At 41.2% G+C, this 18,214-nt stretch overlaps 1 protein-coding gene across 1 annotated transcript; it reads right to left on the bottom strand.

The window, feature by feature from the left end:
* Window positions 1-12,107: 12,107 nt before the first annotated feature.
* LOC118080380 (neuropeptide Y receptor type 6) lies at window positions 12,108-17,060 on the bottom strand. Its single transcript, XM_035105515.3, has 3 exons — window positions 16,803-17,060; window positions 15,031-15,143; window positions 12,108-13,416 (listed from the first exon to the last, which is right to left on the bottom strand). Exon 3 carries the CDS (start codon window positions 13,370-13,372, stop codon window positions 12,287-12,289), a length of 1,086 nt encoding a protein of 361 aa, XP_034961406.1. The 5' UTR covers window positions 13,373-13,416; window positions 15,031-15,143; window positions 16,803-17,060; the 3' UTR covers window positions 12,108-12,286.
* Between the last annotated feature and the right edge of the window lie 1,154 nt (window positions 17,061-18,214).

The raw sequence follows: 18,214 nt of genomic DNA, 5'->3' as shown, positions 1-18,214 counted from the left end.
CCACTGAGATAACTGGATTTCCAGCAAATGTGGAAGGTACTATAGCTGGCCCTTACAGCTGAAACACATCAGAGTAATTATGAGGTCAATTTTTATTTGGCTAAGACTATAGATCATGGCCACTGGTCCCATCACCTCCTGGCAAATAGAAGGGGAAGAAATGGAGGCAGTGAGAGATTTTACCTTTCTCCATAATCCAGCGCATGTTTGCTATTTGGTCTCTGGTTCCTCTGCCCCTTCGAAATCCAGCTTGCACTTCTGGGAGTTCTCGGTCCACATACTGCCTAAGCCTGCCTTGTACAATTTTAAGCATAACCTTGCTAGCGTGTGAAATGAGGGCAATTGTGCGGTAGTTGGAGCATTCTTTGGCACTGCCCTTCTTTGGAATTGGGATGTAGACTGATCTCCAATCCTCTGGCCATTGCTGAGTTTTCCAAACTTGCTGGCATATTGGGTGTAGCACCTTAACAGCATCATCTTTTAAAATTTTAAATAGTTCAGCTGGAATATCATCACTTCCACTGGCCTTGTTATTAGCAGTGCTTTCTAAGGTTTCATTAATAACCTCTTTTATAGGAGAGAGGGGTGGAGGAAAAGTAATAAGAAGATTAAAAACAGAAGCACCAAAGCTTTGCAGGTCTATGGACTGAATTTACTCAGTGGAGAGGTGCTGATGTTCATATCTGCTCAGCAGATCAAATCTCTGGTCTGAAAACACACCACACTAATTCCAAATATGTAGCAGGGCAGACTGGGGTTTCTGTGTAGCATTTTGCATAGACTTGGCTGCATTTCTTTTCTAACTGTTCCTCCATTCCTATGACAGCACGTTCAGATTTGGGCACTTCCTGGTTTTTGAAGGGGAGGGGCTCACACAAGGTGGCCTTCGTGGGCCTACCTCCTTCTTCCCACAGTTGCCCATCCACTTGCCCTCTGTTTCTGGACACAATCTGCAGAACCTTCCAGAGGAACTGGTGTTGGCTGTTCAGTCTCCTGATGCTTATCATTGCAGAGGGGCCAGGTGAACAGGAAGTGCCACAAGGAGATTGGGAGGCTATGGGGCTCAGCAGTGGGCATGCCAGTCCTGTTTGCATCCTGCCCCTCCTAAAGATGCTAAGGAGGTATATGAAGTAATTATCTCACTTTATCCTTTCAACAGCACCTCTGTAGGATAGGATAGGATAGGATAGGATAGGATAGGATAGGATAGGATAGGATAGGATAAGGGGTGGGCAGTGCCCCAACCACACTGCCACCCACCACAAGCAGTTTGTATCTGGGATACTTCCCCTCAAACTCCACCCTTCCCTTCACTCCACCACACACCATATCACCTCAGAGTGCTTCTTCATCTTCTGTAGCCTTCAGAACATTGTGTATAAGATAAGCTGAATATCGTTTTGTATTTCATTATTTGTTTACAGGTTTCTGTTCATTTGTGATAAAGCAGGTTCTCTCCATAGGAGAGAACATGGGTTGCGGCAGGGCTAACAAGAAGAACCAGGGCCTTGGGGGTGGGTCTGATATTGGGCTTTGATTGGTGGTTTAATTGTTGCTGGGGATTTTTTGTTGTTGCAATTTGTTGATTGACAGCCCTTGCTTGGTTTAAGCTGAAGGAGCAGTTTGTGCCATCTCTTTGCTGCTCGCTTCGAATCTCCCGCCCACCCTCCGCTTTATTTAGGCCCCTTTGCTTGACCTTGCAGTGCCTGTCTAGGTGGTCGCCTGTATTCAGGGGCCTGGTAGGAATTTTTCCACTTGACTGATTGGCTGGTGTCGGGTGGTTTTTGCTTACCATACTGCAACTAGTCACAACTTGTAAGGTTGCGGTTAGTCATTGGTTCAAATAATTGGACGAGGGGTACGGATTTTGGCTGGGCCTGACCCTCATGTGATTGCTGCTGCCATATAGAAGTATTCCGTTAAAGGAATCCCGGGCTCCACATGTTTGTCTGTTTATCCCCGCTAGGGGTCAGGACCACGCATGAGCCTCGGGGAGCATCTGGGGAGAGGACAAAGAAGGGCTTGTGCCCCCTGCCCCGTCCTCTCTCAGGGGGTGCTTACTTACTGACTCCCCTACTAGGCTAGAGGGAGTCAGATCTGTCCCAGGCGGGAGACAGATGGCTGTGAACCAATGACTAAGCAACCACTCACATTTAATTGATTGTATTTTAATAAAAAAGTTGTGGCCAAATTTTAATGCCAAAAACTTTAACAAAAATTATGGTGTCTGTGTGAGTTATTGGGGGGGTCTTCTTGGTGCCTCGGCACGCAAAATGGGGGCAGAGTGAAGCAAATGGAGACCTTATATGACAATGGGACTTGTTGCTAGGTCTGTGGTTCTTCACATCCCATTGATGTGAGTGGGATTTAAGCAGTCTGCATTTTTACAGGTAACATCAAAGGCTTTGCTGCCCTCCCACTCTGCCTGCACAGCCACAATGTGTCCTACTTAACCTCCTGGGAGAAAAGAAATAGCTGAGAGTTTGGCTTTTCTTTTCTTTTTCTTTTTGGAATGGTAGGAGTGGAACAGGGAAGCTAGGAGCTGTAATGAAAGAAGCTGCTCCAGGGGCTCAAATGATCAAGCCTTATTAAGAAGCAATCTGTCTACTGCTGCAGTTCTTCTTTTCTTCTTCTTCTTTTTTAAAGCAGCCTTTTCTTCAAAAATAATAATGTGAGTTCCTGGGTTCCCAAGGGAAAATAATATTTGATTCAGAACAGCCTTTATTATGAAATACCAAGGGAAAGCATTCCATTGACCAGTCACAGCTGTTTACATAAGGGCTCTGTTCTTTCACTGTATGGTACATTAAAATGTATAATTCATACACACTCATTTTTTATACTGATTGAAAACACTTTGTTTTTGCACCAATGTTGGAGCCTCAAAGGCCAAACATTTGTATGGTCAGCATATGACTTTCACACTTGTGCTGCCTTTATTAGTTTGTGAATTTTGCCTTTTCTACACCTAGTATTTCCATTTGAGTTGTCATTGTTCTTTTTGTAAAATCGTCTTGGAAATATAACTGAAGGCCAATATAAAAATAACAACTCTTTATTGTTATAATACTTAGAATAATCAAACAAATGATACTTCTGTTTAATTTGCTTTGCATCTTACTAGGTAGGTATAATGTTACCTGCAGGCACCACTCCATTAAGGCTCAACGTTATCACAGGACTTCATTTGCCGCAGATTCTCCCACCATAAATATGTGCAATGGTAGTCTTCTGGAATCCTTTGGTGTGTAGTGCTCTAAATTAAGTTAAGCACTTGCAGGATATCTGGGATTTTCAAGCAGTTCAACAGTCGAACAGACTCCCTCAGGAGGGTGTGGACTCTTCTTCATTGAAGGTTTTAAGCAGAAGTTGCATGGCCATCTGTCATGGGTGCTTTAGCTGAGATTCCTGCATTGTAGGGGGTTGATGACCCTCGGGTCCCTTCCAACTCTACAACTCTATGCTTCTGTGATTTGTTCAGGATATCAGCTCATATTTCACAGCCTAATTGAATTATCATTATAGTATTTGAAATACAAAATTGTGTAAGGTTTATGGGACCGAATATGTATATACATTATGTTCAGTATATGAGGATCTCTAGATACTCAGGCCAGGTTCAAAAGAATAATGCACTGAGTTCTTGCAGCCTGAGGGGAGAGCAGACCACTCTCACCCTGTATAACACATGATGAGTCACTTTGCAACATAACGTCCTGTCTCCTATTTAAATAAAAAGTACAGAAAATCACACTGGGTAAGTGGCACTACAGTCATACCTCAGTTTAAGTACGCTTCAGTTTGTATGTGCAAAGCCATTTGTTGTTGTTTAGTCGTTTAGTCATCTCCGACTCTTCGTGACCCCATGGACCATTAATGGCAAAGCCATTAAGCTGCATTAAGATATTCTTCTGACTAGATAAATTTAATAAAGTCTGAGAAGGAGACATACAAATGTTTGTCAGAACAAATGTTAGTTGTTATGGTGTCTCAAGTAGTCCCATTGTCACTTTTGCTACTACAGACTATCATCCCCCCTCCCCCCCCCCCGTATTCAATACATTAAATCACTTCCTTCTTGCTTCCCCCACCATCCCTAATTACATAAATGGCTGGTTTATACATCAGTTGCATAATCCATAATCCCTCATTTAATATTTTTTGTCCTTATTTTTGAGTCATTCTGGATTCAGTTATGTTCACAGCTGGATTCCCTGAGGGAACTGAACCAAAAGATAAGGAGAAACCAGCTCTCATAGACGGTGCTGTCAATATACTATGCAATGACTTACACACCACAGTGAAAGTCAGCCATGTTGAGCAGACTTCTGAGGAAAAATTGGATTTGTAGCTGTAAATCCTACTGAGAGGAAAAAAGAGTAGGCAGAAGTTGTGTCAGCCTAAGTTTGGAATGGTACAGGAACAGGAAACTGAGGTCACTCAACTGTGTGATATTCTGAATGTCTGATAACCCAAGGACAAACTATTGTGTCAAATCTTATTAAAATATATTTTGGAGCATCAAATTAAATTTTCAAGAATACGGAGCTGTTGTGTGTGTGCCTCTACCTTTCAAGAAATTGAATTAGCAGCTGCAGTGTGAATGCCTTATATGTCACCACAATCCAAAAATCAAATTAACTGCTGCTGTCTAAAAAGCACAATACTGGTTCAGGAGGCTAAATGAATGCTCAATTGGAAAAAATAATTATCTGATTTTAAGGTTATAAAAGCACAAAGACTGCTTTGTTGACCCTTAATTTCTCACTCTCATTTCTGCGGTAAAACAAAGTTTAAATCCCTTTTAAAAGTATCCCTTGAGTACCAGTACTTAGAACACATAAAGGGACATGGGTAGCTCTGTGGTCTAAACCAGTGGTTCCCAACAGGTGGTCCGGGGACCCCCAGGGGTCCGCGAGCTATGCCAGAGGGGTCCGCAAAATGCTATTAGAATAAAAAATATATTAAATATATTTCGTATGATAACAGATTTTTTGTTTTGGCCACTTCCTGCATGAGCAGAGTCTAGCGCAAAACTAGAATTAGATAGAGGCAGCAGTTCTGCTGTATGCCGTTAGGTGGCGCTTTACAAACACTACTGTTTTGCAAAGAGGCAGCGCGCGCATTCTACTAACGCTCACCTCCCCAAGATGCTTTGCGCGCGTCAGCTTCATTTGTGCGCTACTGCGCAGGTACCCTGTCTTCTCCATTCCCCTCCCTCCTCCCTGGCGCGCGCTGCCTCTTTGCAAAACAGTAGTGTTTGTAAACAAAGCGTTGTTTTTCGCGGAAGCTACAGTTCGCGTAGTTAAAAATGGACCATTGGTTAAAAAGTGGTTCGTTAAAACGACAAAGGCCTACAGATGAAGAACTGTAAAAAACGTATAAATATAAAATATAAAAAGACTCTTAATTTGGCTCTCACTTTTTAATTTTAGGATTAGGAATTAATGGGGGTCCTTGTCACAATAGCGGCTTGATGAGGGGTCCTCGAGAAAATTTTGTTGGGAACCCCTGGTCTAAACTACTGAACCTCTTGGGCGTATGTGTATCTGTTACAAAATCTGTGCGCTAGTATTTAAGGTGGCACAAGATTCTTTGCAGTGTTTTTGGCAAAAAGCTGACACAGGTACCTTCTGAAAATGTTGGGAAATGTAGTCATGCAGTCCTGGGTGCCAAATTTAGGTAGTTTGGTAGTATGCTTAAAATTGAGGAAGGATGCCTAGCATTCCCAGAAATCCTACCTGCAGGGCTTGCTGGCTGGTTAGAACTGAGTGGTTTCGGCACATGGATGAGGTACCAGCGTTAATCTGGCATTATACCTACAAGTATGTAGAACACATGAGTGGGGACCCAAAGCAGAACCCCAGAAAAACACCATTCTACATCCTGGTGATATCGGAGTGTCTCCACAAATACAAGAGGCTCTGTCTGCACTGCTTCCCTTCAATTATTGATGGCAGGGGAGATAAGTAGCCCCAGATGTAGAATACTGTACTTATCCTCACTGCCTCCACTCATGTGTTGTACTTACATGTGAGTGTGAGGTCTGAGTAGGGTGTTATTGTTATGGAGTGGGATTCACCCAATAAGTCTCATCAGTGGAAACCTTGAACAAAGATTTCTGCATGCCGAACAGGGCTTTTCCCCTCGCCCCTGTCTGCCCTCCATGCTCCCCAAAATTGGCTTACGTGTGTGTGGGAGAACTCTCAGAACAGTGCGTGGGGGAAGGAGAAGGGGATTGTTGAGTCTAGCAAACTGAAATGCTTGCACTGACAGAATTATCAGAAAAACAGCATGTTTAATTCCTCCTCCATTATTGTTGTTGTTATTATTATTATATTATCCTGCCATTCCTTCCAAAGGAAGCCACAGCAACAAGCAAGAGAACAATTAAAAAAATACATTTTTTAAAAATACAAAACATCCGCACAACTAATTATTCCAAAGTTTCCAGAAACAGTGTGTCTCAACCACCAAAGTAAGATCACCACAATATTGTTGTGACCATTTTTTAAACCAGGGGTCAGCAACCTTTTTCAGCCGTGGGCCGCTCCTCCGTCCCTCAGACTATGTGGTGGGCTGGACTATATTTTGAAAAAAATATGAACGAATTCCTATGCCCCATAAATAACCCAGAGATGCATTTCAAATAAAAGCACACATTCTACTCATGTAAAAACACGCCGATTTCTGGACCGTCTGCAGGCTGGATTGAGAAGGCAATTGGGCCGCATCCGGCCCAAGGGCCTTAGGTTGCCTACCCGTGTTTTAAACCTTGCTTACTGGGAAGTGTTATTCCCACTGTTTAGCCAGTGCCTGTTTTACCAGATAAGAGCTACATGACATCCTGTGGTTAATTCCTAAAAGGTCCATTATTTAAATTCAAGGTACCATAGAAATTATCTGACCCAAGAAATGCCAGTGGAAGTTTCCCTCCTGCAACTCATAGCAGTTTGGGGGGAATTTAAATGGAACTGGGAAGGTGAGAGGAAAAGTTAACCTCTCCTCTTCATGTGCTGTGGTCGCAATCCCAATCACTGTTGTATAGAAGAGAAAAAGTGGGCATGTTAAGTGCATACATGTAATGCCATGTCTAATTTGGCCCTCAGACTCCCACTTCCTACATTTCTAATCCTGCTTGGAAGTACTGCGAGTGTCCTTCCAAGTTCAGCTGGACCTGCATACAGGTAACTGCTGATACGATTGCTGCCTAACAGAATGAACATATGTTTGTATGCTCAGAATGAAGCTAGTTTAACTGAGTTCAATGGGTCTTACTCTCTAGTTAGTGTTTAGGATTGCAGCCTTAATGCTTGAAGATATTTCTGCCCCCTCTCTGGTGTACAGAGCAATGTGGAAAAACAACTCAAAAGGCAGCCGGGGTGGGGGACAACCTCGCTGCATTTCAAAGTGTTAATGCCTAAATGTTTTTAGAGCCTGCTAAAAACATTATTGTTTAGACAAACCTACCCAGAGGCTTAGAAAGTTGGAATAATTGTAATCTGTTTTGGAGTTTTAACTTCTGTATGTTTCAAAGTAGGATTGTAAATTCTTATTGATTTTATTGTTTTATCTTCTTGTAAACCTCGAGGTGTTTAACAATCAAGCAATGAAATGAATAAATGGATGAATAATAGCAGAAGGCATTGAGAAAGAGAATGTGGAAGTGGTACAGGCTTGGTTGTTAAGAGAAGGCACTCTCAGTTTAACTCACATTGTTTCCAGAGGACCTGGTTATTGAGCACCCATCTGGATTTGTTCATAGGGAGGTTAAATGACATTGCAAGAGGCAAACGTTACCCCACATTTTCCAATGCATTTCCCCATACATTTCTTAAGATGAAGACAGTCCCGTTTTGCAGAGAAGTGGATTTGTTATGCAACAGCACCATAACAGCTTCAACTGTGTGATCTGAATTTGCTAATGTGTGATCGAATCCCACCTGAAAACAGTGCGAGTCTCATTTAGAATGTGTGATGGCGATGGAGCAAGATACTCTGTGCCCACAAGCGAAACTTCTGAGTTTCTGCAAGTCAGGAGTAAAACTCACAGTCAGCTGGAGAGGCAGGATTTGAAACTTGGAAATTTATTTAGACTTAATGCCATTTGAAATGCTTAACAATGAGCTTCCCAGAGCAGGAGCGTATAATGCATTAGCGCAATAGGCAGACATTTTTTTCCACTCTGCTTTTACCTTCTGTCAATAATACAGCAACAAACTAACACACTGAAAATATACGCTAGGAATGCTATCATATGTGCTCATTACATAACTAACGACCACTGATAGTCATAAGCAATCCTATCCATTAAACTTATGGATAAACAATGACAAACTTAGTTGGTCTCTGAGGTGATACTGGAAGAAAAAAAAGTTTTTAAAAGTTTTTTATTTTGTTTCTATCCATTAAAGTTGTACTGAACAAAAGCAAGCAAAACTTGCAGGAGATAGATATTAAAAATCTTTCTAATATATCCAAAGGTGCTACAATGGATATACTCCATCTTTTCACTTCCAGGCTCTACAACCTCCCAAATTAAAAGAGGCCTGAAACTAGGGGCCCATCCACACTTTGTCCTGTGATTTCAAGTTACAGGTCTGAAAGGGATTTTTAAAATCCCACCTCTGTGTTTTCTGTGGATTAATGTTTTTTTTTTTTCAATTCAGCAGTAAACAGCAGGTTTTCAGTGGGACCAAAAAACCAATCCTCTTAGACCTGTGACTTGAAATCACAGGAGAAATGGGAGTGTGGGTGGGTCTTAAAGAGACAATCAGCTCTGTTTCCACATTTCTAGCACAAGGATAGGGAACCTGCTGCCATCTTGAAAGTGTTGGAAGACAACCCTCATCATCCTTGACCACTGGCCATATTGAGTGGGGCTGATGCAAGATGTAGTCTATGGAGGGCCACAGTTTCCCCAACCCTGCTCTATCCCTCTGTTGGCATTTAGTAAATGTTAAATAATGGACAGCTATAATTATAACTATACAGTACACACTTTGGTCTTTGGGTTGTGACCTTAAGCACACTAACTTGTCAACTGATTTGCAGGTATAGTGGTACCTCGGGTTACAAACACCTCGGGTTACAAACACTTCAGGTTACAGACTCTGCTAACCCCAAAGTAGTACTTCGGGTTAATAACTTTACCTCAGGATGAGAACAGAAGTCGTGTGCTGGCAGCGTGGCGGCAGCGGGAGGCCCCATTAGCTAAAGTGGTGCCTCAGGTTAAGAACGGTTTCAGGTTAAGAACGGACCACCGGAATGAATTAAGTTCGTAACCAGAGGTACCACTGTAAATATATTTAAGGTTGAATGCCAGCCAGTCTTGCTTCCTCCTGTACCTTTCCCTCATTTTATGTTGAACCTCCCAGGTGAGATAGACAGCTTTCATTCCATCAGCTGATTTGAGTAAACATGCTTAGGATTGCGGTGTGAAGCTCACTTGGAGTCCTAAAAAGTAATACAGTTACTTATTTGGAGCCTGGTCATAGTCCTGGCATTTATGAATCCTTAGCAAGGCAATCTTTATTTTGATATATTTGATATATTTCAGAGTGAATATTTATATGGCTTACAATGGCTTACAAAATTTAGCACTCGAAAACCACGAGACTAATATAAAGTTGTACAACATTTGGTATACAAAAAAATAGATGTAAAGACCAACAGTTGCCCACAGTTGAAACATGTTGTTAGAATCATGAATAGAAATGACACCTAAACAGTTCCAGTCAAATGTACATTACCACAGATACTATTACTGTACCATTATTTGTCAATAACACCAGTCTGAAGTCACATAGAGGTTAGATGAGGCAGCTGCTTCTCATAGAAATATAGTTTGCACTCAGGTATGAAGTGTTCATGTTATTAGATTCTTTTTTCACTCTGTATTTGTCTGAAATGTTCTATATGGGTTCACTTTAACTGGATTTCTCTCTTCAGAGTTCCATTGGATTCATGATCTTTTAAGCAGTTCAAACCTGTCTTTGCCTTGTAAACAGTTAGGATAGCTTCTTGTGGCTGGCTCCAATCTATCTGTCTTAAACTAATGGCTGTTTTGGAAACATTTCTGTCACATTCATGTTTTCAAACAAATACAGAAAAGCAGGTATTCCTTTTTAGAAAATAATGTGGTCATTCAAAGATACAGCAATTCAGCTGCAGATGAAAAATATTGATGCCGTTTTACACCCTGTCCGAGGGCAGCACAGGTAGGCTTTTTACATTAAAAACGATGAATTGTTGCAGGAAAATGAACTTCTTTTACAAGTTCCTGTATTTTATTATAAAAAGGTAAAGGGGCCCCTGACCATCAGGTCCAGTCATGTCTGACTCTAGGGTTGCGGCGCTCATCTCGCTCTATAGGCCGAGGGAGCCGGCGTTTGTCCGCAGACAGCTTCCGGGTCATGTGGCCAGCATGACAAAGCTGCTTCTGGCGAACCAGAGCAGTGCATGGAAACGCCGTTTACCTTCCCGCCGGAGCAGTCCCTATTTATCTACTTGCACTTTGATGTGCTTTCGAACTGCTAGGTGGGCAGGAGCTGGGACCGAGCAACAGGAGCTCACCCCGTTGCAGGGATTCGAACCACCGACCTTCTGAGCAGCAAGCCCTAGACTCTGTGGTTTAACCCACAGCGCCACCTGGGTCCCCTGTATTTTATTATAGGATGAAATATAACATAAATTCTCCCAGTCTGCAATCCTAGGTATACTTATTCAAAAGCAAATGCCACAGAAATCAATGATATGCTATTGAGTTATATAAATAGGGCAACAGTTCTGTCAGTAGAATTTCAAGTCGTCATCCTTTCCCTGTATCCTGAATACTAGCTTGACATGCAGACATTTAGGACGTAAAATCACCCACCCCCATCTCTTTATCTTTAGCTTCTTTAATTTTGCATGTCAGGCTGCTATTCAGGACACAGGAAGCAGCATAGTAAAAATACAGCAACTATGTCTATGAATGAAAGAACAGAATTACCTTAATTGGAAAGAAAAGAACCCTGATCATTCCTCACATTGTTTTCAACAATAGTGGTCAGACTAGAGGCAGACATACATTGCAAAGTGTGGTGGAAGTGGTCAGAACACATATTCATTGAATTTCAAGATTGAGGATGTGTGTTCAAACATTTCTACCATAAAGGTAAAGGACCCCTGACAGTCAAGTCCAGTCACAAATGACTTTGGGGTTGCGGTGCTCATCTCGCTTTACTGGCCGAGGGAGCCGACGTTTGTCCGCAGACAGTTTTTCCTGGTCATGTGACCAGCATGACTAAGCCGCTTCTGGTGAAACCAGAGCAGCACACGGAAACACGTTTACCTTCCCGCCGGAGCAGTACCTATTTATCTACTTGCACTTTGACGTGCTTTTGAACTGCTAGGTTGGCAGGGAATTTCTACCATACGCAAGCAGTATCCAGGGGTTTTAATCCATCATGTGATGAGGGAGAGTGGGGACAAGCATAGAATAATAGAATTGTAGAGTTGGATGGGACCACAAGGGGCATCTAGTCCAACCCCCCTGCAATGTAGGAATCCTTTGCCCAAGGTGGGGCTCAAACTGACTAAGCTATCGCTGCTATAGATCCTTGTGCCGGGCTTCCACTGATGGGACTCAGAGCATTGGGGGGAAATCCATAGCAGATTTGGGAAAGGGAGTGTGTTGGGGGGGGGGGTGGAGAGCTTGTTCCATTGCACTCACAGAAGTTGTCCTGCATGCAGTTATTGCGTTTGATACAATCCAGCACCTGTCAGAATGACATATTAATGACATATCAGAGGACAAGATGATGGGTTGTATTCAACATAGTAGTTATGTGAGCAGAATAAGAGTCAGTTGCTTAAGAGACTAATTATTGGTATTATGTTCAGGTAGTCAAGGGGCCTTTGTCAGAAGTACTGATTCAGGCAGACCAGGAGAACCATGAGGAAAATACAGGTGATACAGCCCACACAGGATATTGCATCATCGTCCAATCCAAGTGGTATCTCCTTTTCCAGATTCTCCTTCCCACACTTCCAGTTTTCTAGCACTGCAACATTGGAAGCTCCTGTAAAAGGTCTTTAATAAATATGGGGTTGTTAATAAATATTATTAATCCAATTTGTTTTATTCACTTGAATGATACATTAATATTCAGGTAGGCTCTTGATTTCACTTTGAGAACAGGACTTTGCTGACAAGAGCCAGAAGGCCACACTTCCATATGAGTAACTTGGCAATACAGTAATTCATGACAAAGACATGTAAATGATTCAAAGGTTGCCCGTTTCAGATATTTGAAGGCATGTTGTTCAGCTTAAAGGATCCCCTTGACACATCAGTGTTCAGAGTTGAAAGGGCGATGTTCTCAAACAACCCTTGAGATTCACAGCATTTGAAATTGTGAAGCAGACTAGCCAAATCTTTCTGAAAATTCTTGTTGAGGAATCCATAGAAGATTGGATTGACACACGTCGAAATCATGGCTACCAAATGACACAAAGTAAAGACCACATTATGGTGGCAGTTGCTCAGGGCCTCGTGGTTCCAGTCAAACACAACGTTAAATATGTACAGCGGTAACCAACATGCCCCAAAGGTTGCAACAATTGAAATCAACATAATATTAATCCTTTTACTCTCATTTAGCCTGACCTCATTCTCCCTTATCTTATCCACTTTACTCTGCCTCTTCTGAAGGCACATAAATATCTTCATGTAACAGACGAAAATAAACCCTAGTGGTAAGAAATACTGGAAAACTAACATTGTTGTGGTAAAGCTACGCCTCTCCTCAAGGGATGGCCATACTTCAACGCAGACAACTTTGTTCATATAAATATCACTGTGGGAAGAAAGGTTTCTAAAGGGGTCATCGGTGACTTGGTGGAATAAAAAAAAAGGAGTCGACAGTATTATAGAAAAGGCCCAAATGAAGATAATTCCCCAAAATGCATGTGAAATACTAGGCTTCCAACCTCGTGGGTTTACTATTAACTGATACCTCTCGACAGCAATTAACACAAGTGAGAATGTAGAGGCAGTGACAGACATACTTTGTACAAAATTAAATATTTTACACATGGCTTCTCCAAACACCCAGTAATCCATCAAAGTGTACGCAACAGTGAAAGGGATGCACATGACACAAACGAAAATGTCGGATAGGGAGAGGTTGGCGATCAAAATGTTGGTGACATTCTGGCTTTCTTTCTGTTTCCTGATGATAATAATTAGGCAAAGGTTGCCAAGGAGCCCCACCAGCATGACTACAGCGTAAGCTGTGATGAGGAAGAAGATTGCAGGAACAGACGGCAAGCAGGATTCAAAGTGTGAAAACTGCAACTTACTGCTGTTTGCAACAGACGGATCCATGCCAGGCCCTTGAATGTTTTTGTTTTATCCTTCATGAAACACTCCTGAAATCACAAACATAATTTAGATTGAAAGTCCCCACCACACACACACACACACACTTTTTCAACGTCCTTTGCTTCATTTAATTGCATTTTTGAAGCGTCTCAGCAGCAGGAATACTTCAAGAAAACAAACCCTTTGAGAACCATTTCCTGGTGATATATGATCCTGGGTGAATTTTGAACATACATGTGTTAGGAGTGGGCACGCACGCAATTACACACTGTTGAAATTAACCTACTGGGGGCATAATTTCTTTTTCTTCTCCCAAACTGCAAACCTGGATTTTGAAAAATGGCACTGCTGTCTTTAAACCCATAGACTTGAAGACTGAACCTACATCCTATCAGTTGCCCTAGATAAAGTGGTGTTTAGTTCCAGTTTATACACTGAGCTCCATGTGAGCTGACACACCGGATTTACTTTACTGTTGTTGACAGCTTTGTGCAAGCAACAGGTGTGTGAGAGTGTTCCTGACATTGAGGGATAATCATCCCTGCATATGTGCTGGAACGGCTGAATCAGATCTCAACAGCCCAATTCTAAGCATGTTTACTAGAACTAAGTGCGTTAAGAATCAATGTGACCTACTTTCTAGTATGTATGTTTAGGATTGCAACTCAGTGCCATACTGCTGCCTCCCTGTTGTCTTAGTGCCTAACAGCAATATCCGTATTCTACACATGCGCGCACACACACACCAATTGGAATAAAATACACAAATGAAGATCTTTGATGCTTATTTGTTTAACCCATATAATTGTTTTTCTATTCACATCATTTAGAGTGCAAAATTCTAACTCTTGTTCTTTAAATCCAGAAGAAATAATCCTGTCTCTTACAGTGCATGTCACCCTGACATTTTGCAAAGGGGTTTCATATTCATATGCTGTCTTGCACCTCTAAGTGCCAAATCCTAAAAAGGTCCTGTAGATGAATGATGCGATGCTTAATGTAGCTGGTGAGTTCACTGGCATTATTTACCTACTAACTGCCCTTTGTCAATTAAGATCTCAGGGTGGTTTACAACATGCACATTTAAACCATAAAATTCATTAAAAGCATTAAAACCATAATTCAATATCAAGCCATATTGATACAACAATACTTTAGCAATTACAGCTGGCCTTACCATATGAGGGATGAGAGGTGCCTCAGAGAGAGCATTTCTCCAGGTAGTTAGTATAGACACATAAAGACACCTATCAAATTATCGCTTTTAAAGTTGAGCTTCAGAAGTGAGAATGGATGGACAAAGGGGTCAGCATCTAAGTAGAGAGGATGTTAGAGGCCTGCAAGTGCAATATGTAGGCAGATAACACCTGGCTAGGCCAGGAAAATATCTGGAAAAAGTGTGGTCTAGAGATTTCTCTTTTCCCTCCAGAAGCCCCACGTATATTCAGGCAAAAAACTCAGCTCAGTGTGTTGGCTCATTGTTTTGGATTTAGGCTTCAGCACGTTTCTTGACTATGCTAGGTTGTGCTACCAAACCTAAAGAGGAATGCAGCCCAATAAATTCTCATTTGCCCATCTTTCACTGTTAAAGCAAAACTTTTCAGAATCTCCAGAGCCTTGATACGCAGGCATTCCCTCTGAATTGCCAAAATATGACTCACCGTGGTCCATTAATGAAGTGACACTGAAATGTAAGCCAGGATCAATGAGTCTTTGCCTCTGTCAATAAGTATCCTGCTGTTACAAGGTAAAGCCAAGATGAGGAAACTGCAAGCTGTATAAATTTAAGAGGAAACACAAATTAAACAGACCGTCATTCTTATCTGTAATGTTTTTTCATGGTCACATAAGCTTTCATGGAGTAAATTCCATTTAGTCAGGTATGGGCCTTTGAATTGCTTTTATTAATTATGCCAGAAGTCATGTAATTAAAATTTCTCTACAATGCTGCTTTCATCATGTTGGTTGTTGTTACTTTAATTTTTTAAAAAAATATTTTACATGCTCTATTTCTAGCTTCTGCCTTTCTTATATTTTTTTACCTTGCATATATATAGTTTTTATTACTTTTTAATAAATAATAGGAACTCTGAAAAATAAAAATGTGTTAGTGAGAGACAGTGTGTGTGTGTGAGAGAGAGAGTGATGGAGAGAGGTGGAGTATTCCACCTTATATGTGCCTAACCCACATTGTAGGAGTGTAGCCAGGAGCTATTTATTTACTTCAAAGTAATGCTAGAATGGAACTTTACCAAGATTCCTCGGGAATAAGCAGTTTCCTGAGTATGCAGTCCCGGAACCACAGAACTCAGTAGAAGAAGGCACTGAGAGTGAAAAACCAGAAGCAGCAGAATTTTCTGACTACCTGTGTGCTGAAAACTAAGGCGCAAAACTGTATCAGGGATGTGCAAAGGGTCTTTAACTGGTGGGTCAGTACCTACTGGACTGCAGCCTGATCCAAGAATGGTTGCAACAGAATCACTACCACTTTTACTATATAATAAAAGATTAAGAAACAGGTCCCCGGATGCATGTTTGGGTTAGAAGTGGGTCCTGGGTCTGAAAAGGTTGAAGATACCTGATCCAAGCAATGTAGGGAGGAGAAAAGCTCTTTTGCAACCTCTAATCAAAGGTGAGGAACATTGTCTCTCTTCACACAATGCATTATGCAACCAGTATTATCATTTTCATTTTAGTTTTATGAAAACTGATGATAGAAACCAACATAACTATTCTATGTTCACACCAAGGATGATTACATACTTCAGTCATAGCTGCCAAGTTATCCCTTTTTTAAAGGGATTTTCCCTTATGCTGAATATGCTTCCTCGCGAGAAAAGGGAAAACTTGGCAGCTATGACTTCAGTGTCTACTGTGAAGTATTCTGCATGTTGAATACACAGAGTATTCCTCATAAATATAGCATTAATGAATGATTCCATTAAGATTCACATGGACAATGTTTTTTATTTTGATAGAAGACAAAAAGTTATTTGCCACCTAGCTTTAATTCAAGCAGCTGTTAAAATATAGTTATTACATCACATGAACATAAAATTTGGGCAATCAATTCATTTTCATTCTCATGCACAGTTGCTTTCTAAAGTTGAACTCATAATTATTTAGGATCAGATATCACCTCCCCAAAATGACCAATGTAAGATTTCAAATGAAATAATATGAAATCTTAAATTCTAGACATCGGAGGGTGGAGGGAAGATACTTCAAACTACACATCTATATAAGACTGGGATCAATTACTGTACAAGGATCCAAAATGGTGCTGAACATAAAGCCCCACTTGTGTATCGGGACTTTTTCACCTCGCCTTCCCAGCAGCAGCGCTGATGCACAGGAGATTGGATCCTGGCCAGGGTCCACAAGGCAAGCAAAAGAGAAAAAATAAAGTCTTATGAATGCCCCAACTTCTTACCTTTTGGAAAATCCACACAACACTTCCTCTCCCTTGCTTTGACCAGCCTTCTTTCCCTTTTCATATTAAATATTGACAAAATCAGCCGACATACATTTTGCTTGGAAAGGAATCAGAGGTACTGCATTTTGAGCCTTTTAACTACAACCAGAGGCAAAGCCCCTTTAGTTCACGGTCTTCTGAAGCAAACTGATGCTCTGAGCTTTTCCTTCCGAGAACTGAAATCACCACAGTCAAGAGCCACTGCTCTGAGAGAGAAACTAAGAAGTAAGGCACGCTCTAGAGAGAAACCAATAAGGAGGCGGCGAGTAGGAGAGGCCAGTAGTCATGGGGACCACTTTTTCTATTAATGTTTTTTTCAAGCATTATATTGCAACCTGATTTGCAGTTATCTATTTCACAGAACGTTTGCTTACTTAAAAAAAAAAAACCCACGCTGGATTTCACATGTGTAAATATTTACATTTGGCTTATTGGTCCATTGTAAAATGTGGCAGTGTTAAAATATTGGGAATATACAATATACTGTGTTGATGAGAGATTGGGCTTTTATTCTTCTGAGACATTGGCGGTGCACAATTAAAACCATGGTTGTTTTTCCACTGTAAGCTTTTTATTGTTATGTGTAAGCTGTTCAAATTAACTGGGATTTTTGCCACTGGTTTCTGAGCAGTGTGGTATATACGCAGTGACTGTTTCTCTGTCTAGAATCACAGACACTAATATTCAAGAGACATGCCGATAAAACTTAGGACATATATAGCAAAATTGCTTCACAAACAAATCTTGGCAATTCTACAGCAACCCTGTAATGTCAGTAAATATCACTACTGTACAGTATGGTATGGGGAAGGGGCAAGAGTAGATTGATTTCATGGCCAGGCTGAGGTTTTGCAGCTCAGTTATTGCATTAGTTGTGATATTAGATCTCATTGATGTGATTAAAATTGTACTGTTTGAAATGGGAAGCTAGTCATATTTATTACACATATGTATTACGCATATTACATATGGAAGGGACTGACACCAAAATAGGACTCCTCATTTATTTTATGTTTACCACTCCTAATGGCCCTATGAGTAGGGGGTGCCGCTATACAATGTTAAAATATTTTAATGTATACTTCTCATCATGGACATAATGAAAGAAAGCATACTTGTGTCCTTTCCCCCTTTAGATATGTGTGAGGTACTTATCCAGGGGTAGGCAACCTAAGGCCCAATTGCCATCTAAATCCGGCCCGCGGACGGTCCGGGAATCAGCGTGTTTTTACATGAGTAGAATGTGTCCTTTTATTTAAAATGCATCTCTGGGTTATTTGTGGGGCCTGCCTGGTGTTTTTACATGAGTAGAATGTGTGCTTTTATTTAAAATGCATCTCTGGGTTATTTGTGGGGCATAGGAATTTGTT

The sequence above is a fragment of the Zootoca vivipara genome, chromosome 2, assembly GCF_965207765.1.
Source record: "Zootoca vivipara chromosome 2, rZooViv2.hap1.1, whole genome shotgun sequence".
Taxonomy (NCBI): Eukaryota; Metazoa; Chordata; class Lepidosauria; order Squamata; family Lacertidae; genus Zootoca; species Zootoca vivipara.
Note: the sequence above shows the minus strand (reverse complement) of the source record. Positions and strands in the feature narration are given on the sequence as shown.